Below are 17,373 nucleotides of genomic sequence, written 5' to 3' on the forward strand. Positions count from 1 at the left end.
TGCCTCCCCATAAGCCTCCCCTTTGCCATATTTGGACTTTGCGACTCAAGTGGAAAGTGTCCATCATAGAATCCTAGACTCAGAAGGGACCCCCAAAGGGCATCTAGACCCACCCCCTTTTGCCACTTCTGGGCACTACAAGGCTAGAAAGGGATTGACAAAGTGGAAAATATCCATTATAGAGTCCTAGAGTCAGAAGTGGACCCCCAAAGGCCATTATTTTAACCCCCTTTTGCACACTTTTGGGCACTACAAGGCAATAAAGGGATTGACAAAGTGGAAAGTATCCATCATAAAATCCTAGGGTCAGAAGAGACCCCCCAAAGGCCATTATTTTAACCCCCTTTTGCACACTTTTGGGCACGACAAGGCTAGAAAGGGATTGACAAAATGGAAAGTATCCATTATAGAATCCTAGAGTCAGAAGGGACCCCCAAAGGCCATCTAGACCCACCCCCTTTTGCCATTTCTGGGCTAGAAAGGGACTAGCAAAGTAGAAAGTGTCCATCATAGAATCCTATACTCAGAAGGGACCCCCAAAGGCCATCTAGACCCACCCCTTTTGCACACTTTTGGGCACGACAAGGCTAGAAAGGGATTGACAAAGTGGAAAATATCCATGATAGAATCCTAGAGTTGGAAGTGGACCCCCAAATGTTATTATTTTAACCCCTTTTACACACTTTTAGGCACTACAAGGCAAAAAAACGATTGGCAAAGTGGAAAGTGTCCATCATAGAGTCCTAGAGTCAGAAAAGACCCCCAAAGGTCATTATTTTAACCCCTTTTGCACACTTTTGGGCACTACAAGGCAAGAAAACAGCTTCCCAAAGTAGAAAGTATCCATTATAAAATCCAAAACTCAGAAGGGACCCCCAAAGGCCATCTAGACCCACCCCCTTTTCATCATCATCATCATCATCATTTAATTACTTATTAATCACCCTCCATCCAAGATGCTCTAGGCGATTTACAAGATTTCTGGGCTAGAAAGGGACTAGCAAAGTGGAAAGTGTCCATCATAGAATCCTAGAGTTGGAAGAGACCCCAAAGACCATCTATTTTCACCCCCTTTTGCACACTTTTGGGCACTACAAGGCAATAAAACAATTGGCAAAGTGGAAAGTGTCCATCATCAGATCCTAGACTCAGAAGGGACCCCCAAAGGCCATCTAGACCCACCCCCTTTTGCCATTTCTGGGCACTACAAGGCAACAAAGGGATTGACAAAGTGGAAGGTGCCAATAATAATAATAATAAAAACCTTTATTTATATACCGCCCTATCTCCCAGAAGGGACTCAGGACTCAGGACTCATAAAAACAGCGAGTACATTACATAACCACATAAAACATAATATTAAAATAAGATTAAAAACTATGCAAATAGACAATAAAATAAATAACGCTTACAACAACCTTGATGAGGGGACGGAGACTATAAAGCATTTCGGAGTATAAGAGTCTTATACAGTATAAATAGAATCCTAGAGTCGGAAGTGGACCCCAAAAAGGCGTTATTTTAACCCCCCTTTTTGCCACTACGAGTCAAGGAAGAGAACCCAAAATGCTGGACCACGCTAACAACCACCATGTCAGACTACAGGGAGAAGAAGTAATTGAAATCCACAATCATGTAGACAATTTCAACAGAAAGGAAGAAACCATGAACATGAACTAATTCCGGTATATTAAAAAAAAAAACCTCTAAAATCAGGACAGTAAATTCTCTGAAAACTGGGGAATTCCAGACAGGAATCAATCAGGGCCAGCGAACACCTGCCAACAAAGGATTCCCCCAGGCAGGAAGCAGCTAGACCTTGAATCTGAAAGGCTATTCAATGCTAATCAAGGTGGCCAATGGCAACATCCATTCACAGTTGCCTCCAACAGATGAGAGTTCTTTCTCCCATTCTGGATATATAAACCCCACTTGCCTCGTTTCCAATAGACCTCACAACCTCTGAGGATGCCTGCCATAGATGTGGGAGAAACGTCAGGAGAGAATGCTTCTGGAACATGGCCATACAACCCAGAAAACTCACATCAATCCAGTCAAGGAAGAAATGACAAAGGGGAAGGTGTCACCTATATCATACTGAAACTATCTAGTTTGACTGTCTTTTGCTATTTCTGGGCCCTGCAGAAGTGACTGACAAAGTGGAAAATGGCCAGAAGGAGGTCATAGAATTCTAGAGTTGGAAGGGAACCCATAAGGCTATCTAGTCCAACCCCTTGTTGGCCATTGCTTGGCAAAACAGGTCAAGAGAGAGATTGACGCTTGGAAAATATCAATCATAGAATCCTAGAGATGCAAGGGACCCCCAAAGGCCATCTACTCCATCACCTTCCTGCCTTTTCTGGCTCAAGAAATCATGTTGACAAAGTGGAAGAAGGTCTCCAGAGGAGGGTGGCCAAGGTGGTCATAGAATCAAAGAATCCTAGAGTTGGAAGGGGCACCCAAAGGCTATCCAGTCCAACTCCCTTCTGCCAGGCAGGAAGATAATGATATCTGTTATTATTATTATTATTATTATTATTATTATTATTATTATTATTATATTGTATGTCACAGCAAACAAGATAGATATGCTGGATTTCATATCACAAAATCACAAGTTGAACACTTCCCAAGTGTCTAGGACTGTGTGATGTATTTTCGGATGATGCGTGCAGATCCCAGTAGGGTGGCCTTTTGCAGTTGGCAGATCATAATTTTGTCAATGTCTATTGTTTCCAAATGCTGGCTGAGATCTTTTGGCACGACACCCAGTGTGCCCATCACCACCGGGACCACCTGCACTGGTTTCTGCCAGAGTCTTTGAAGTTCAATCTTGAGGTCCTGATAGCGGCTCAGTTTTTTCCTGTTGTTTTTCGTCAATGCGACTGTCACCTGGGATGGCAACATCAATGATCCAAACCTTTTTCTTTTCCACAACTGTGATGTCTGGTGTGTTGTGTTCCAGAACTTTGTCAGTCTGGATTCGGAAGTCCCACAGTATCTTTGCGTGCTCATTTTCCAATACTTTTGCAGGTTTGTGATCGCACCAGTTCTTTTCTGCTGGCAGGTGGTACTTGAGGCATAAGTTCCAATGAATCATTTGGGCCACATAGTTGTGCCTCTGTTTGTAGTCTGTCTGTGCGATTTTCTTACAGCAGCTGAGGATATGATCAATGGTTTCATCGGTTTCCTTGCACAGTCTGCATTTTGGGTCATCAGCTGATTTTCCGGCTGTTAGGGATTGTGAGAGTTGTAGTCCAAAACACCTGGAGGGCCCAAGTTTGCCCATGCCTTCTCTAGGCAATAGCATATCCATCTAATATTTACGCATGGCTCTCATGTCACATCTCAGCACTCTATTCTTCAGTCTAGATTCCCACTGGCCTTTTTCGCTGCCACATCACACTGTTGACTCATGTTCATCTTGTGGCCTCCTTAAAACTCCTTGATCCCTTATGAGGAGCCTCCTCCACTCCTCCCTTGAAAAAAAAAATCCCAAATTAATGCTTCTTTGTGTCTCCATTCTCAACATTTAGCACCCTAAAACCCTTCCCAAAGAAAGAACATCATAACTCCATTTATGGGGGACTTTTCAATTCTAATACTATGGAGTTTTGGGGGTTCTGCAGGAGTTTTTCAACTTTGAAAAGATAATGTCAAAGTGTCGAAGGCGGCCAGAATCACTGGATTGCTGTGAGTTTTCCAGGCTGTTTGGCAATGTTCCAGAAGCATTCTCTCCTGACGTTTTGCCCACATCTATGGCAGGCATTCTCAGAGGTTGTGAGGTCTGTTGGAAAGTATGCAAGAGGGGTTCTTATATCTGTGGAATAATGTCCAGGATGGGAGAAAGAACTCCCAAGTGTGAATGTTGCCATTGGTCCCCTTGATAAGCATTGAATGGCCTTGCAGTTTCAAAACCTGGCTGCTTCTTGCCTGGGGGGAATCTTCTTTTACCTTTACATATTCTGCACTATGCTCAGACTCTAATGATTTGATATGTTTAATGTTTTATGCTGTTTATACTGTTTTTTATTATTTAATATTGGTTTAAATTGTGATTGCGTTTTAATGTATGTTGATACTGGGCTTGTCTCCATGTGAGCCGCCCCAAGTCCCCTTTGGGGAGATGAGAGCGGGATATAAAAATAAAGTTATTATTATTATTATTATTATTATTATTATTATTATTATTGTATGACACAGCAAACAAGATAGATATGCTGGATTTCGTGTCACAAAATCACAAGTCGAACACTTCCCAAGCGTCTAGGACTGTGTGATGTATTATTATTATTATTATTATTATTATTATTATTATTATTGTATGACACAGCAAACAAGATAGATATGCTGGATTTTGTATCACAAAATCACAAGTCGAACATTATTATTATTATTATTGTATGACACAGCAAACAAGATAGATATGCTGTATTTCGTATCACAAAATCACAAGTTGAACACTTCCCAAGTGTCTAGGACTGTGTGATGTATTATTATTATTATTATTATTATTATTATTATTATTATTATTACTACTATTATTATTATTATTATTATTATTATTGTATGACACAGCAAACAAGATAGATATGCTGGATTTCGTATCACAAAATCACAAGTCGAACACTTCCCAAGTATCTAGGACTGTGTGATGTATTATTATTATTATTATTATTATTATTTCATTATGACACAGCAAACAAGATAGATATGCTGGATTTCGTATCACAAAATCATAAGTCGAACACTTCCCAAGCATCTAGGATTGTGTGATGTATTATTATTATTATTATTATTATTATTATTATTATTGTATGACACAGCAAACAAGATAGATATGCTGTATTTCGTATCACAAAATCACAAGTTGAACACTTCCCAAGTGTCTAGGACTGTGTGATGTATTATTATTATTATTATTATTATTATTATTATTATTATTACTATTATTATTATTATTATTATTATTATTGTATGACACAGCAAACAAGATAGATATGCTGGATTTCATATCACAAAATCACAAGTCGAACACTTCCCAAGCATCTAGGACTGTGTGATGTATTATTATTATTATTATTATTATTATTATTATTAATATTATTATTATTATTATTATTATTATTATTATTATTATTATTATTGGTTGGGAGGTGTTAGCTGGCCCTGATTGTTCCCTCTCTGGAATTCCCCTGTTTTCTGAGTGTTGATCTTTATTTACTGTCTTGATTTTAGAGGGTTTTTTTTAATACCGGGAGCCAGATTTTGTTCATTTTCATGCTTTCTTCCCGTTTTCTGTAAACTTTGAAATGGGTTGGATGGCCATCTGTTGGGAAGGGTTTGATGGCAAATGGGAGTTGGACTGGATGGCAGAGGAAATGTGGAACTAGCATGTGGATAGATATTATCTAACCCACTTCCCTAGTTTCCAATATATCTCACACCTTCTGAGGATGCCTGTCATAGATGTGGGCGAAACGTCAGGAGAGAATGCTTCTGGAACATGGCCACACATCCCGGAAAACTCACAGCAACCCAATAATGCCAATAACTTGTTTTTCCAAATGAGACGGCCTGGGGATTTGGAGAAAATAGAAAATTTTGACCAGCTGTGGCTGTGAAACCAGAAAACAGAATTCCCTCCAGAATTCTCTGCAGCTGTGTCCTCTTTCAGGCTCTTTTTGTCTTTTTCTTTTTTGAGCAAAGACCTTGGAGGAAAGTTACTTTTTGGGACCGGAGTATCCATTTCTGACCAATGGAATGAAAGCGTGGGGAATGTTCCTTTATTTTCTGATTTCTCAAATCCCGCCGGCAGCATAGTTTTGTAGCGATGTTGTTTTTCACAAAACAATAAAAATAATAAGCGGAACTTTTTCCCCCCCCCTCAAGCTTTGGAACATCGTGGTGTTTGTTTGACAAAGTGGAAAAAAAGAAAAATATCACTTTAAGGAGCCAAGGAAGAAGTGACTCACGTTGCTGCTCTCTTAAGGGAGGTGGGATGGTTTTCTGCCAATGGAGGTTGCCAACTTTTCCAACCAGCCCTGCTCCTGCGCCTCTTCTCTGCAAGCGCATAGATCTGAAGAAACCAGTTGAGTAGAAATGGGATCATTTCCCTTTTTGCCAGGGAGGATTTTACCTTTTATTTGCTGCCTGTACATTGAGCAGAAGAGCAGTTGCGCCTTGGTAAGTTGGCAACCTCGCTGGCAATGCATTCTCATAGGAAAGGCATGGTGGCAATGGAAGTTTTTAGACCAGGCATGGGCCAACTTGGGCCCTCCAGGTGTTTTGGACTACAACTCCCACAATTCCTAACAGCCTACTGGCTGTTAGGAATTGTGGGAGTTGTAGTCCAAAACACCTGGAGGGCCCAAGTTGGCACATACCTGTTTTAGCCCATTAGAAAAATGGAAAAGGCCAGCCATGTGCTCTCTCCTATTGCAACCCCCATGGTTTGTGGGGTTTCTGATGTGCGCTTGCCTTTGCGTAAAAGCCGCACACTTCCTGCACATAGATGTCATAGACAGGAAGTGGTCACAGGTTCGAGTCACAAAGATATTACAGGGCAGACCTGTTGAGTCTTAACATGGTCAGCTTTGTAGGACATCTATCATATATCCCATCTCAAGGAGTTGTCCTTTAGCTCTCGATTTCCATATTCCCAGTGGGTCAGACTAGATGACCCTCAGGGTCCCATATCATTCTTTCTCTTGGTCATTTGGGGCCATTATGAAGGGACTCTGTAATATAATGGTGACAACATATATCATATATCCCACTAGCTGTGCCCAGCCACGCGTTGCTGTGGCAAAGTGGTGGTGGTATTGGTTAAAAATTGTTGTGTAATTTTTATTTGACGTTATTTGTATTTTTAATTAATTTTATTGTAAGTTATCTTTTTATTTATTGTATTTTATTATTTTCTTGTATTATTTTTAGTTATTTTCTGTTATTATAGTATTTTATTGTATTAATCTTTTAGTGTTTTTAATTATTTTTTAGTGTTTATTATTATTTTTTATTGGGTTGCTAGGAGACCAAGTTGGAGGAGCTTAGCCTTCTAACTGGCAGCAATTGGATAAAAGCAATTATTCCTCTCTCTCTAATTAGGACTTTATTTTTCTTTTCTTTTTGTTGTATCAACCTTGAGGCGTGGATGATGGATTGTGTTGTCAAATTTCGAGGTTGGGGGGCCTGTAGTTTTGTAGTTTTGTCGGTCGCTGTGATGCCATCACTCTTTTATATATATAGATCTCAAGGAATTTTCCTTTAGCTCTCGATTTCCATACTCCCAAGTGGGTCAGACTAGATGACCTTCAAGGTCCCATATCATTCTTTCTCTTGGTCATTATGAATGGACTCTGTAATATAATGGCGACAAGCCATATTCTATTTATACAATCCATTTTTTAAAACTCTGAATATCTTATAATAGTATCCCCTTCTGCTGATATTTTCCCTTTGCATTTCAAGGGACCTATTTCTAAGGGTCCTAATGATAATTCCTTCCTCATTAGAAAAAAAATATTGGTTTATGTAATATAAGTCAGCCTTCCTCAACCTGATGAATGTCCTTTCGACCAGGACTGCAACTCCCACCATCCACAACTGAATCCCATGATTTGTAGTTTAGCAAAGCACTAGCCGTCTTTGGCAGAGAAGGCTAAAGACTTTGCAAAACTACAGCTGTGTTGTTGAAGGCTTTCATGGCCAGGATCACAGGGTTGTTGTATGTTTTCCGGGCTGTATGGCCATGTTCCAGAAGCATTCTCTCCTGACGTTTCGCCACATCTATGGCAGGCATCCTCAGAGGTATACCTCACAACCTCTGAGGATGCCTGCCATAGATGTGGGCGAAACGTCAGGAGAGAATGCTTCTGGAACATGGCCAGACAGCCCGGAAAACATACAACAAAACTACACCTCCCAGCATTCCATAGCATGGAGCCAGGAGAGCTAAAGTGGTGTCAAAAATGCATTAATTCTACAGTGCAGATGCATTGTAGGAATAGTTAAAGTGGTGTCAAAGTGCATTAATTCTACAATGCATATGCATTCTAGGAATAGTTAAAGTGATGTCAAAGTGCATTAATTCTACACTGCAGATGCATTCTAGGAAGCAGAAACCAGTTTGGGATATATTACCCAGGTATGAGGAGCTAAGGTTCGGACATGCTGTAAGTGACTGCAACTCCCATTATCCGCAACCATCAAAACGGAAGGTGAGGAATTGCAATCTGCCTCCATTTAAGGGACCATGTGGCTTTGCATTTCTGAATAAGGAAGGCTGAATCGTGTTTTGCCAAACTCGCTCGCTTTTTCAGCCTCTTCGTTTGTGGTTGCGTCGCAGTTTCCGGCCTCTTTCTGCATTGCAACCGCTTCCTGTCAGTTGCCTGAACGCTCACTATTTGCACCCTGATCTCAAGAGTCCCCGATTTGGGCGATTCTCATAGACCTGCAGAGTGATGCTTGTGAAATGGTGAAATGCCACCCCTCCTTTGATAGAAATAATGCAGAAAGCATTTGCATTGAAAATAATAATAATAATAATAATAATCATCATCATCATCATCATCATATTTTTTCATGTCAGGAGCGACTTGAGAAACTGCAAGTCACTTCTGGTGTTTCTACTGTGAGAGAATTGGCCGTCTGCAAGGACGTTGCCCAGGGGACACCCAAATGTTTTTGATGTTTTTACCATCCTTGTGGGAGGCTTCTCTCATGTCCCTGCATGGAGCTGGAGCTGATAGAGGGAGCTCATCCGTGCTCTCCCCGGGTTGGATTCGAACCTGGCAGCCTTCAGGTCAGCAACCCAACCTTCAAGTCACAAGGCTTTAACCCACTATGCCATTGGAGGCTCAATAATAATAATAATAATAATAATAATAATAATAATAATAATAATAATATGCAGTCAAAGAGGAAGAACATGCCCTGGCAGAATATGTAAAGCAAAGTGAAGAACCTGCTTTGATTGAAGTCAAAAATCAGAAACTCCTCCAAGCACAGCAGACAAAAAACCAGTACAAGAAAACCGCACTACAAACTAGAGCTGACAGCTGGCACAACAAAACATTGCATGGAAAGTTCCTTGACAAAATTGAAGGAAAAGCTGATAAGGAGAAGACCTGGCTCTGGCTCACGAATGGGACCCTGAAGAAGGAGACAGAAGGCCTGATCCTTGCAGCCCAGGAGAAAGTCATCAGAACAAATGCAATTAAGGCCAAGATCGAAAAATCAGCTGATGACCCAAAATGCAGACTCTGCAAGGAAACCGACGAAACCATTGATCTCATCCTCAGCTGCTGTAAGAAAATCGCACAGACAGACTACAAACAGAGGCACAACTATGTGGCCCAAAGGATTCATTGGAACTTATGCCTCAAGTCCCACCTCCCAGCAGCAAAGAACTGGTGGGATCACAAACCTGCAAAAGTATTGGAAAATGAGCACGCAAAGATACTGTGGGATTTCTGAATCCAGACTGACAAAGTTCTGGAACACAACACACCAGACATCACAGTTGTGGAAAAGAACAAGGTTTGGATAATTGATGTCGCCATCCCAGGTGACAGTCGCATTGACGAAAAACAACAGGAAAAACTGAGCCGCTATCAGGACCTCAAGATTGAACTTCAAAGACTCTGGCAGAAACCAGTGCAGGTGGTCCCGGTGGTGATGGGCACACTGGGTGCCGTGCCAAAAAATCTCAGCCGGCATTTGGAAACAATAGGCATTGACAAAATTACGATCTGCCAACTGCAAAAGGCCACCCTGCTGGGATCTGCGCGCATCATCACTTGGGAAGTGTTCGACTTGTGATTTTGTGATACAAAATCCAGCATATCTATCTTGTTTGCTGTGTCATAGAATGTCATTGTGTCAATAATAATAATAATAATAATACTTTATTTTTATACCCCGCTTCTGTCTCCCCGAAGGGACTCGGGGCGGCTTACATGGGGCCAAGCCCAGATAAAACAATAAAACATAGAGAAACATCAAAATGCAACACAGTTATGAAAATCAACATTACAAAACAAAACAAAAGAAATAATCATGTTAAAAGCATATCAAAACGTGAATTTGGCACCCAAGTAAAAGGATAAAAACGAGCTGGGTAAAGTGCAGTGTGTAAATCAGTGATGGCCAACCTATGACACGCGTGTCAAGACTGACACGCCTAGCCATTTTTGCTGACACGCTGCCGCATGCAGATTGATTGGATGACTAATGCCTTTTGTGGCCAAATTTGATGTGATTTGGTCCAGTGGTTTTGTTGTTTACTCCATGGGAATTATGCACATTACATTTTTTAATATATATATATATACACACACACACACACACACACACACACACACACACAGTAGAATCTCACTTATCCAAGACTCGCTTATCCAAGCCTCTGGATTATCTAAGCCATTTTTGTAGTCAATGTTTTCAATATATCGTGATATTTTGGTGCTAAATTCGTAAATACAGTAAGTACAACATAATATTACTGCGTATTGAACTACTTTTTCTGTCAAATTTGTTGTATAACATGATGTTTTGGTGCTTAATTTGTATAATGATTGCCTAATTTGATGTTTTATAGGCTTTCCCTTAATCCCTCCTTATTATCCAAAATATTCGCTTATCCAAGCTTCTGCTGGCCCGTTTAGCTTGGATAAGTGAGACTCTACTGTATAAGTCTATTATTATTGTAGTATATTATTATATTATTACTATTATATTATTATTATATTATTCATTATTCATTATTACATTGAAGCTACAACCGAGAGAAATCAGCGTGGAAACTGCAAGAGGGACCATAGATTGTTGTACATGGAAATAATGGTAGTAAATAGCTTTTGATTTATTAAATACAGTTATATATTACAATTATATATTTTTGTTATTTAAACTATATATATTGTGAAATTATGGGGGTTTTTTTCTCGAAGTGACACACCACCCAAGTCATGCTAGGTTTTTTGGTGAATTTTGACACACCAAGCGCAAAAGGTTGCCCATCATTGGTGTAAATACTGAGTCTGCAAAAGCCGAAACTGCAAAACCCCAAACACGTTGCATTAAATGCCTGTGTATGTATTGTATTAAATGCCGGTATCCACGTGTCTCTTTTCCCCGTCAGGGCGGCCATTGAGACGGTGGAAACGGAGGTGTCCTTGTTGGAGACGCAGCTGGAGAAGGTGAGCAAAGGGTTGGCCTTGGGCACGGGCTTTCCAGCCTTGCTTGGCATGGGTTCAACCATCTGGAGATTGCCAATGCCTGATGTCTTTCCCCATTCCTCCCAGTTGCTGAAGCTGTGTGCCACCATGCTGGAGTCCGGGCGGCAATACTGCGCCCACAGCAAGACCTTCGTGTTGGGCGTCCAGGAGCTGTCCCACAATTCCCCAGGAGACCCCATGATGAGTGTGAGTTTGCTTTGGAGTGTGAGTTTGCTCTGTGTGCAAAAGGAGGGAGCAAGATGCACACGAGGCCATCTATCTTATAGACATGCTAGCTTAGCTTAGGTACCTGGCGATGCCCAGATTAGGTAATTTGTAGCACTATTTATTAGAAAAGAACAGAGTTTGCTTTTTTTATGACTGCTAGGATAAGGGTGAACTACAACTCCCAATATTGTCGGTCAATTCCACGCAAACCCCTCCAGTATTCAAAGTTGACTATGTTAGTTAGTTAGTGCCAAGTTTGATCCAATAATAATAATAATAATAATAATAATAATAATAATAATAATAATAATAAGTCTATTTATATCCCGCCTCCATCTCCCCCGAAGGGGACTTGGGGCAGCTTACAGCAAAATCAGATACAAAACAATGATAAAATAAAATATGAAACATCAAAGAACAATAATAAAAACCAATAATAATATATACACAGCAGCCGAAAAAACACAACGCGGTATTAAAACATCGAATTAAAAACAATGAGGTTGCAATAGCGGATAAGCAAGGTGCACATTATGGGTTACAAATTTTAAATAGATAAAGTGCAATAGATTCATTTAAGATCACATTGGGTAGAGAGGAGCCCTGAATTAATATCAAATGATCCAAATCCAGTGTCCCATTAGAAGATGTATACAGATGTGGGTGAACTACAACTCCCAATATTGTGGGTCAATTCCACGCAAACCCCTCCAGTACTCAAAGTTGACTATGTTAGTTAGTTAGTGCCAAGTTTGATCCAAATCCATTATCGGTTGGGTTCACAGTGCTCTCTGAATGCGGGTGAACTACAAATCCCAGAAGCTCCCATTAGAAGATGTATATGGATGTGGGTGAACTACAACTCCCAATATTGTGGGTCAGTTCCACGCAAACCCCTCCACACTTGGTTAGGTGTGCCCAGTTTGTTCCAGATGCATTGTCGGTTGGGTTCACAGTGCTCTCTGAATGTGGGTGAACTACAACTCCCAGAAGGCAAGGTCTATTCCCTCCAAACCCTTCCAGTATTCAGGCTTGGCCATGTTGGGTGTGTGTGCCAAGTTTGGTCCAAATTAGTTGTTGATTAGGTTCATAGTGGTCTCTGGATGTGGGTGAACTACAACTCCCAGAAGCTCCCATTAGAAGATGTATACAGATGTGGGTGAACTACAACTCCCAATATTGTAGGTCAATTCCATGCAAACCCGTCCAGTACTCAAAGTTGACTATGTTAGTTAGTTAGTGCCAAGTTTGATCCAAATCCAGTGTCAGTTCGGTTCACAGTGCTCTCTGAATGCGGGTGAACTACAACTCCCAGAAGCTCCCATTAGAAGATGTGTACAGATGTGGGTGAACTACAACTCCCAATATTGTGTATCATGGGTCAATCCTTTCCAAACCCCGCCAGTAGTGAAAGTCTGCCATGTTGGGTATGTATGCCAATTTTGGTCCATATCAATTGTCGCTGGCTTCATAGTGCTCTCTGAATGCGGGTGAACTACAACTCCCAGTAGGCAAGGTCAATTTCCTCGAAACCCTTGGCCATGTTGGATTTGAATGCCAAGTGTGGTACACATCCATCGTTGGTAGAGTTGAGAGTGCTCTTTGATTGTAGGTGAACTATAAATCCCAGCATCCAAGGTCAACTCCCTCCAAACCCTACTAGTATTCAAAGTTGGCAGTGTTAGGTGTCCATACCAATGTTGGTCCAGATTAGTTATCAGTTGGGTTCACAACACTTTTTGGATGGGAGTGAACTATAACTCCCAAAGTTCAAGAATTTTCTCCAAATCCTGCCAGTATTCAAAGTTGGCCATGTTGGATGTGTGTGGTCCACATCAATTGATTATGAGGTTCAGAGTGTTCTTTGATTGTTATTGAACTATAATTCCCAGCATCCAAGTGAACTATAATTCCCATCCAAGTCAACTATAATGAACTATAATTCCCAGCATCCAAGTCAACTATAATGAACTATAATTCCCAGCATCCAAGTCAACTATAATTCCCAGCATCCAAGTCAACTATAATGAACTATAATTCCCAGCATCCAAGTCAACTATAATGAACTATAATTCCCAGCATCCAAGTCAACTATAATTCCCAGCATCCAAGTCAACTATAATGAACTATAATTCCCAGCATCCAAGTCAACTATAATTCCCAGCATCCAAGGTCAAGTGCCAGATTACTTGCCAGTTGGGTTCACAATGATCTTTGGATGGGAGTGAACTATAATTCTCAAAGTTCATGGTCAATTTCCTCCAAATCCCGCCAGTATTCAAAGTTGGCCATGTTGGGTCAGTGGGCAAAGTTTGGTCCAGATCCATTGTCGGCTGGGTTCCCAGTACATTTTGAATGTGGGTGAACTATAATTCCCAGCATTCAAGGTCAACTCCTTCCAACCCTGACCAATTTTCTAAGTTGGCCATTTTGGGTACACATATGCCAAGTTTGGTTCAGAGTCCTTTCTGGGTATGGGTGAACTACATCTCCCAAATGTTAAGGTCAGTTGCCCTCCAGGTGTTTTGGACTCCAACTCCCACAATTCCTAACAGCCTACCGGCTGTTAGGAATTGTGGGAGTTGGAGTCCAAAACACCTGGAGGGCCCAAGTTTGCCCGTGTCTGCATTAGAAGCAACTTTATATAGTTCCATTGGGGTCTGATGTCACCTGTACAGCATTTACCTGTGAAGCAGGTAGGTCATTCTGAGGCCACCGACAGCAAGGTGTGTGTGTTGTTTGTGGGAGGTTTGGGGCTTTTCGGCATTGCGGATTTCCATTGTCTATATGGCTTTGGTGGCCTCTCCGTTGTTTCCAACTTGGCTTGAAAGGCAGGTTTGGCCACAGGCCGGACGGTCATGACCGGAGGGGGATATTTACCTGGCCAGACCAAAGGACACACCTTTGGCCCTCCTGCCTCAGGCTTCCCAGATGAGATCGGAACAAAATAATACTCCTATTGTGTCATTTATTATCACTCTCTTGTTGAATGTTGGAAGCTAAGCCCCTTGGACCTGGTTAGTTCTTAAATGAGGATTTCCACGCACAGGTAGGAATGGATCTTACCTGGAATCTAGAGGGCTGATGCTGCTGGTCAGAAATGGGAATATTAGGCCAACAGCTCCCTCTTGTGCCCCAAATCTCTCCCAGTTCTTTGTCCCAATGTGCACTGTGCCTCTGAGCACATACAGAGTGCCTTTCAACAGGGTGTGCTTGGAACATGGTAGACTGCCTTAGTCTGAGCAATACCACTGGTCTACTTAGCTTAATTGCACTGGGCCTCTGAACATATACAGAGTGCTTTAAAGTTGCATTGTGCCTCTGATCACAGTTGCACTGTGCCTCTGAGCACATACAGAGTGCTTTTGAGTTTCACTATGCCTCTGAGCATATACAGAGTACTTTTGAGCTGCACTGTGCTTCTGAGCATATACAGAGTGCTTTTAAGTTGCACTATGCCTTTAAGCATATACAGAGTGTTTTTGAGCTGATGGTGCTTCTAAGCATATGCAGAGTGCCTTTGAGCTGCACTGAGCCTCTGAGCAGATACAGAGTGCTTTTGAGTTGCATGGTGCTTCTAAGCATATACAGAGTACTTTTGAGTTGCACTGAGCCTCTTAGCAGATATAGAGTGCTTTTGAACTACACTGTACCTCCAGGCATATACAGAGTGCTTTTCAGTTGCACTATGCCTTTGAGCATATACAGAGTGTTTTTGAGCTGATGATGCTTTAAGGATATGCAGAGTGCTTTTGAGCTGCACTGTGCCTCTGAGCATATACAGAGTGCTTTGAGTTGAGCATGAGCATATACAGTGCTTTTTAGTTGCACTGTGCTTCTGAGCATATACAGAGTACTTTTGAGTTGCACTGTGCCTTTGAGCATATACAGAGAGCTTTTGAGTGTCCTATGCTTTTGAGCATATACAGAGTACCTTTGAGTTGCACTGTGCCTTTGAGCATATACAGACTGCTTTTGAGTTGAACTGAGCCCCTGAGCATATACAGAGTGCTTTTGAGTGTACTGTGAGTTGCACTGTGTCTCTGAGCATATACAGAGTGCTTTTGAGCTGCACTGTGCTTCTGAGCATATACAGAGTATTTTTGAGTGCACTATGTCTCTGAGCATATACAGAGTACTTTTGAGTTGCACTCTGCATCTGAGCATATACAGAGTGCTTCCGAGTAGTAATGAATTGAAACATGGAAACTGCCTTCTCCTGAAGCAGACCATTGATCTATTTAGTTCAATCACAAAGTTCCTCTGAGCATAAACAGAGTGCTTTTCACTCCCATCCAAAGAGTGCTGTGAACCCAACCGATAACTAATCTGGACCAACAATTGGAAAATGGGAGACTGCCTTCTACTAAGCCAGACCATTGCATGGTGCTTCTGAGCATGTATAGAGTGCTTTTGAATTGCACTGAGCCTCTGAGCATTGTACAGAGTGCTTTTCACAACTGGAACATGGGTGTTAACTCTCATATATTTTTTTCTCTTTTCTTTTTCAGGAGTGCCTAGAAAAGTTTTCCAAAAGTTTGACCAAGATGATTGACGGGCATGAGGTGAGTGATGGATATTTTATCGTATCCTCCCGTCCTTACTCCCATCCCTCTCTTTTGACCGGTTCCATTGCAGCTGTCCCATCATCCCCTAGCACAGGTGTGGGCAAACTTAGTTTTTGCAGGTGTTTTGGACTTCAACTCCCATAATTCCTGGCCTCAGGCCCTTTCCTTTTCCCCCTCAGCCGCTTAAGCGGCTGAGGGGGAAAAGGAAGGGGCCTGAGGCCAGGAATTATGGGAGTTGAAGTCCAAAACACCTGCAAAAACTAAGTTTGCCCATTCCTGTCCTAGCAGGACATACAACCTAAGGCTCCATTTATTTAATGGGATGCAATTCAGCGCAGAAATTTCGGAGGCCAAGATTATGTCAATGAATTGGACGGATGCTAAAAAAATTAATACATTATGTGCAAGCAACGTTGCACAACGTCTCTCTGCTAAATTGCATCCCACGGGTGCCAACGTTATTCGGGGAAACAATCTCCATTATTTCTTTTAGGGACTTGTTCTGCTGCAGAATGGATGCAGTTTAACCCCACTTGAACTTCCCTAGCTCAGTGCTAAGGAATGCTGGGAGTTATAGTTTTCCGAAGGTGCATTTACACTGTAGAACGAATGCAGTTTGCCCCTAGTTCAATGCTAAGGAATCCTGGGAGTTGTAGTTTTCCAAAGGTGCACTGTAGAACCAATGCAATTTGCCCCTAGTTCAGTGCTAAGGAATCCTGGGAGTTGTAGTTTTCCTAAGGTGCGTTTACACTGTAGAACCAATGCAATTTGCCCCTAGTTCAGTGCTAAGGAATCCTGGGAGTTGTAGTTTTCCTAAGGTGCGTTTACACTGTAGAACCAATGCAATTTGCCCCTAGTTCAATGCTAAGGAATCCTGGGAGTTGTAGTTTTCCTAAGGTGCGTTTACACTGTAGAACCAATGCAATTTGCCCCTAGTTCAATGCTAAAGAATCCTGGGAGTTGTAGTTTTCCAAAGGTGCGTTTACACTGTAGAAAGAATGCAGTTTGCCCCTAGTTCAGTGCTAAGGAATCCTGGGAGTTGTAGTTTTCCGAAGGTGCGTTTACACTGTAGAACCAATGCAATTTGCCCCTAGTTCAATGCTAAGGAATCCTGGGAGTTGTAGTTTTCCTAAGGTGCGTTTACACTGTAGAACGAATGCAATTTGCCCCTAGTTCAATGCTAAGGAATGCTGGGAGTTGTAGTTTTCCAAAGGTGCATTTACACTGTAGAACGAATGCAGTTTGCCCCTAGTTCAATGCTAAGGAATCCTGGGAGTTGTAGTCTTCCGAAGGTGCGTTTACACTGTAGAACCAATGCAATTTGCCCCTAGTTCAATGCTAAGGAATCCTGGGAG

The 17,373-nt window shown here is 41.6% G+C and overlaps 1 protein-coding gene across 1 annotated transcript in view; it reads left to right on the forward strand.

The window, feature by feature from the left end:
* Positions 1-17,373, forward strand: part of acap1 (ArfGAP with coiled-coil, ankyrin repeat and PH domains 1) — a 48,975-nt gene that overhangs the window by 683 nt on the left and 30,919 nt on the right. Inside the window, exons 2-4 of the mRNA XM_062984531.1 lie at positions 11,147-11,204; positions 11,310-11,429; positions 15,962-16,015. Coding sequence (XP_062840601.1) covers positions 11,147-11,204; positions 11,310-11,429; positions 15,962-16,015 — 232 coding nt within the window. The remainder of the gene's footprint in view (positions 1-11,146; positions 11,205-11,309; positions 11,430-15,961; positions 16,016-17,373) is intronic.

This window comes from Anolis carolinensis, chromosome 6 (assembly GCF_035594765.1).
Source record: "Anolis carolinensis isolate JA03-04 chromosome 6, rAnoCar3.1.pri, whole genome shotgun sequence".
Classification (NCBI taxonomy): domain Eukaryota; kingdom Metazoa; phylum Chordata; class Lepidosauria; order Squamata; family Dactyloidae; genus Anolis; species Anolis carolinensis.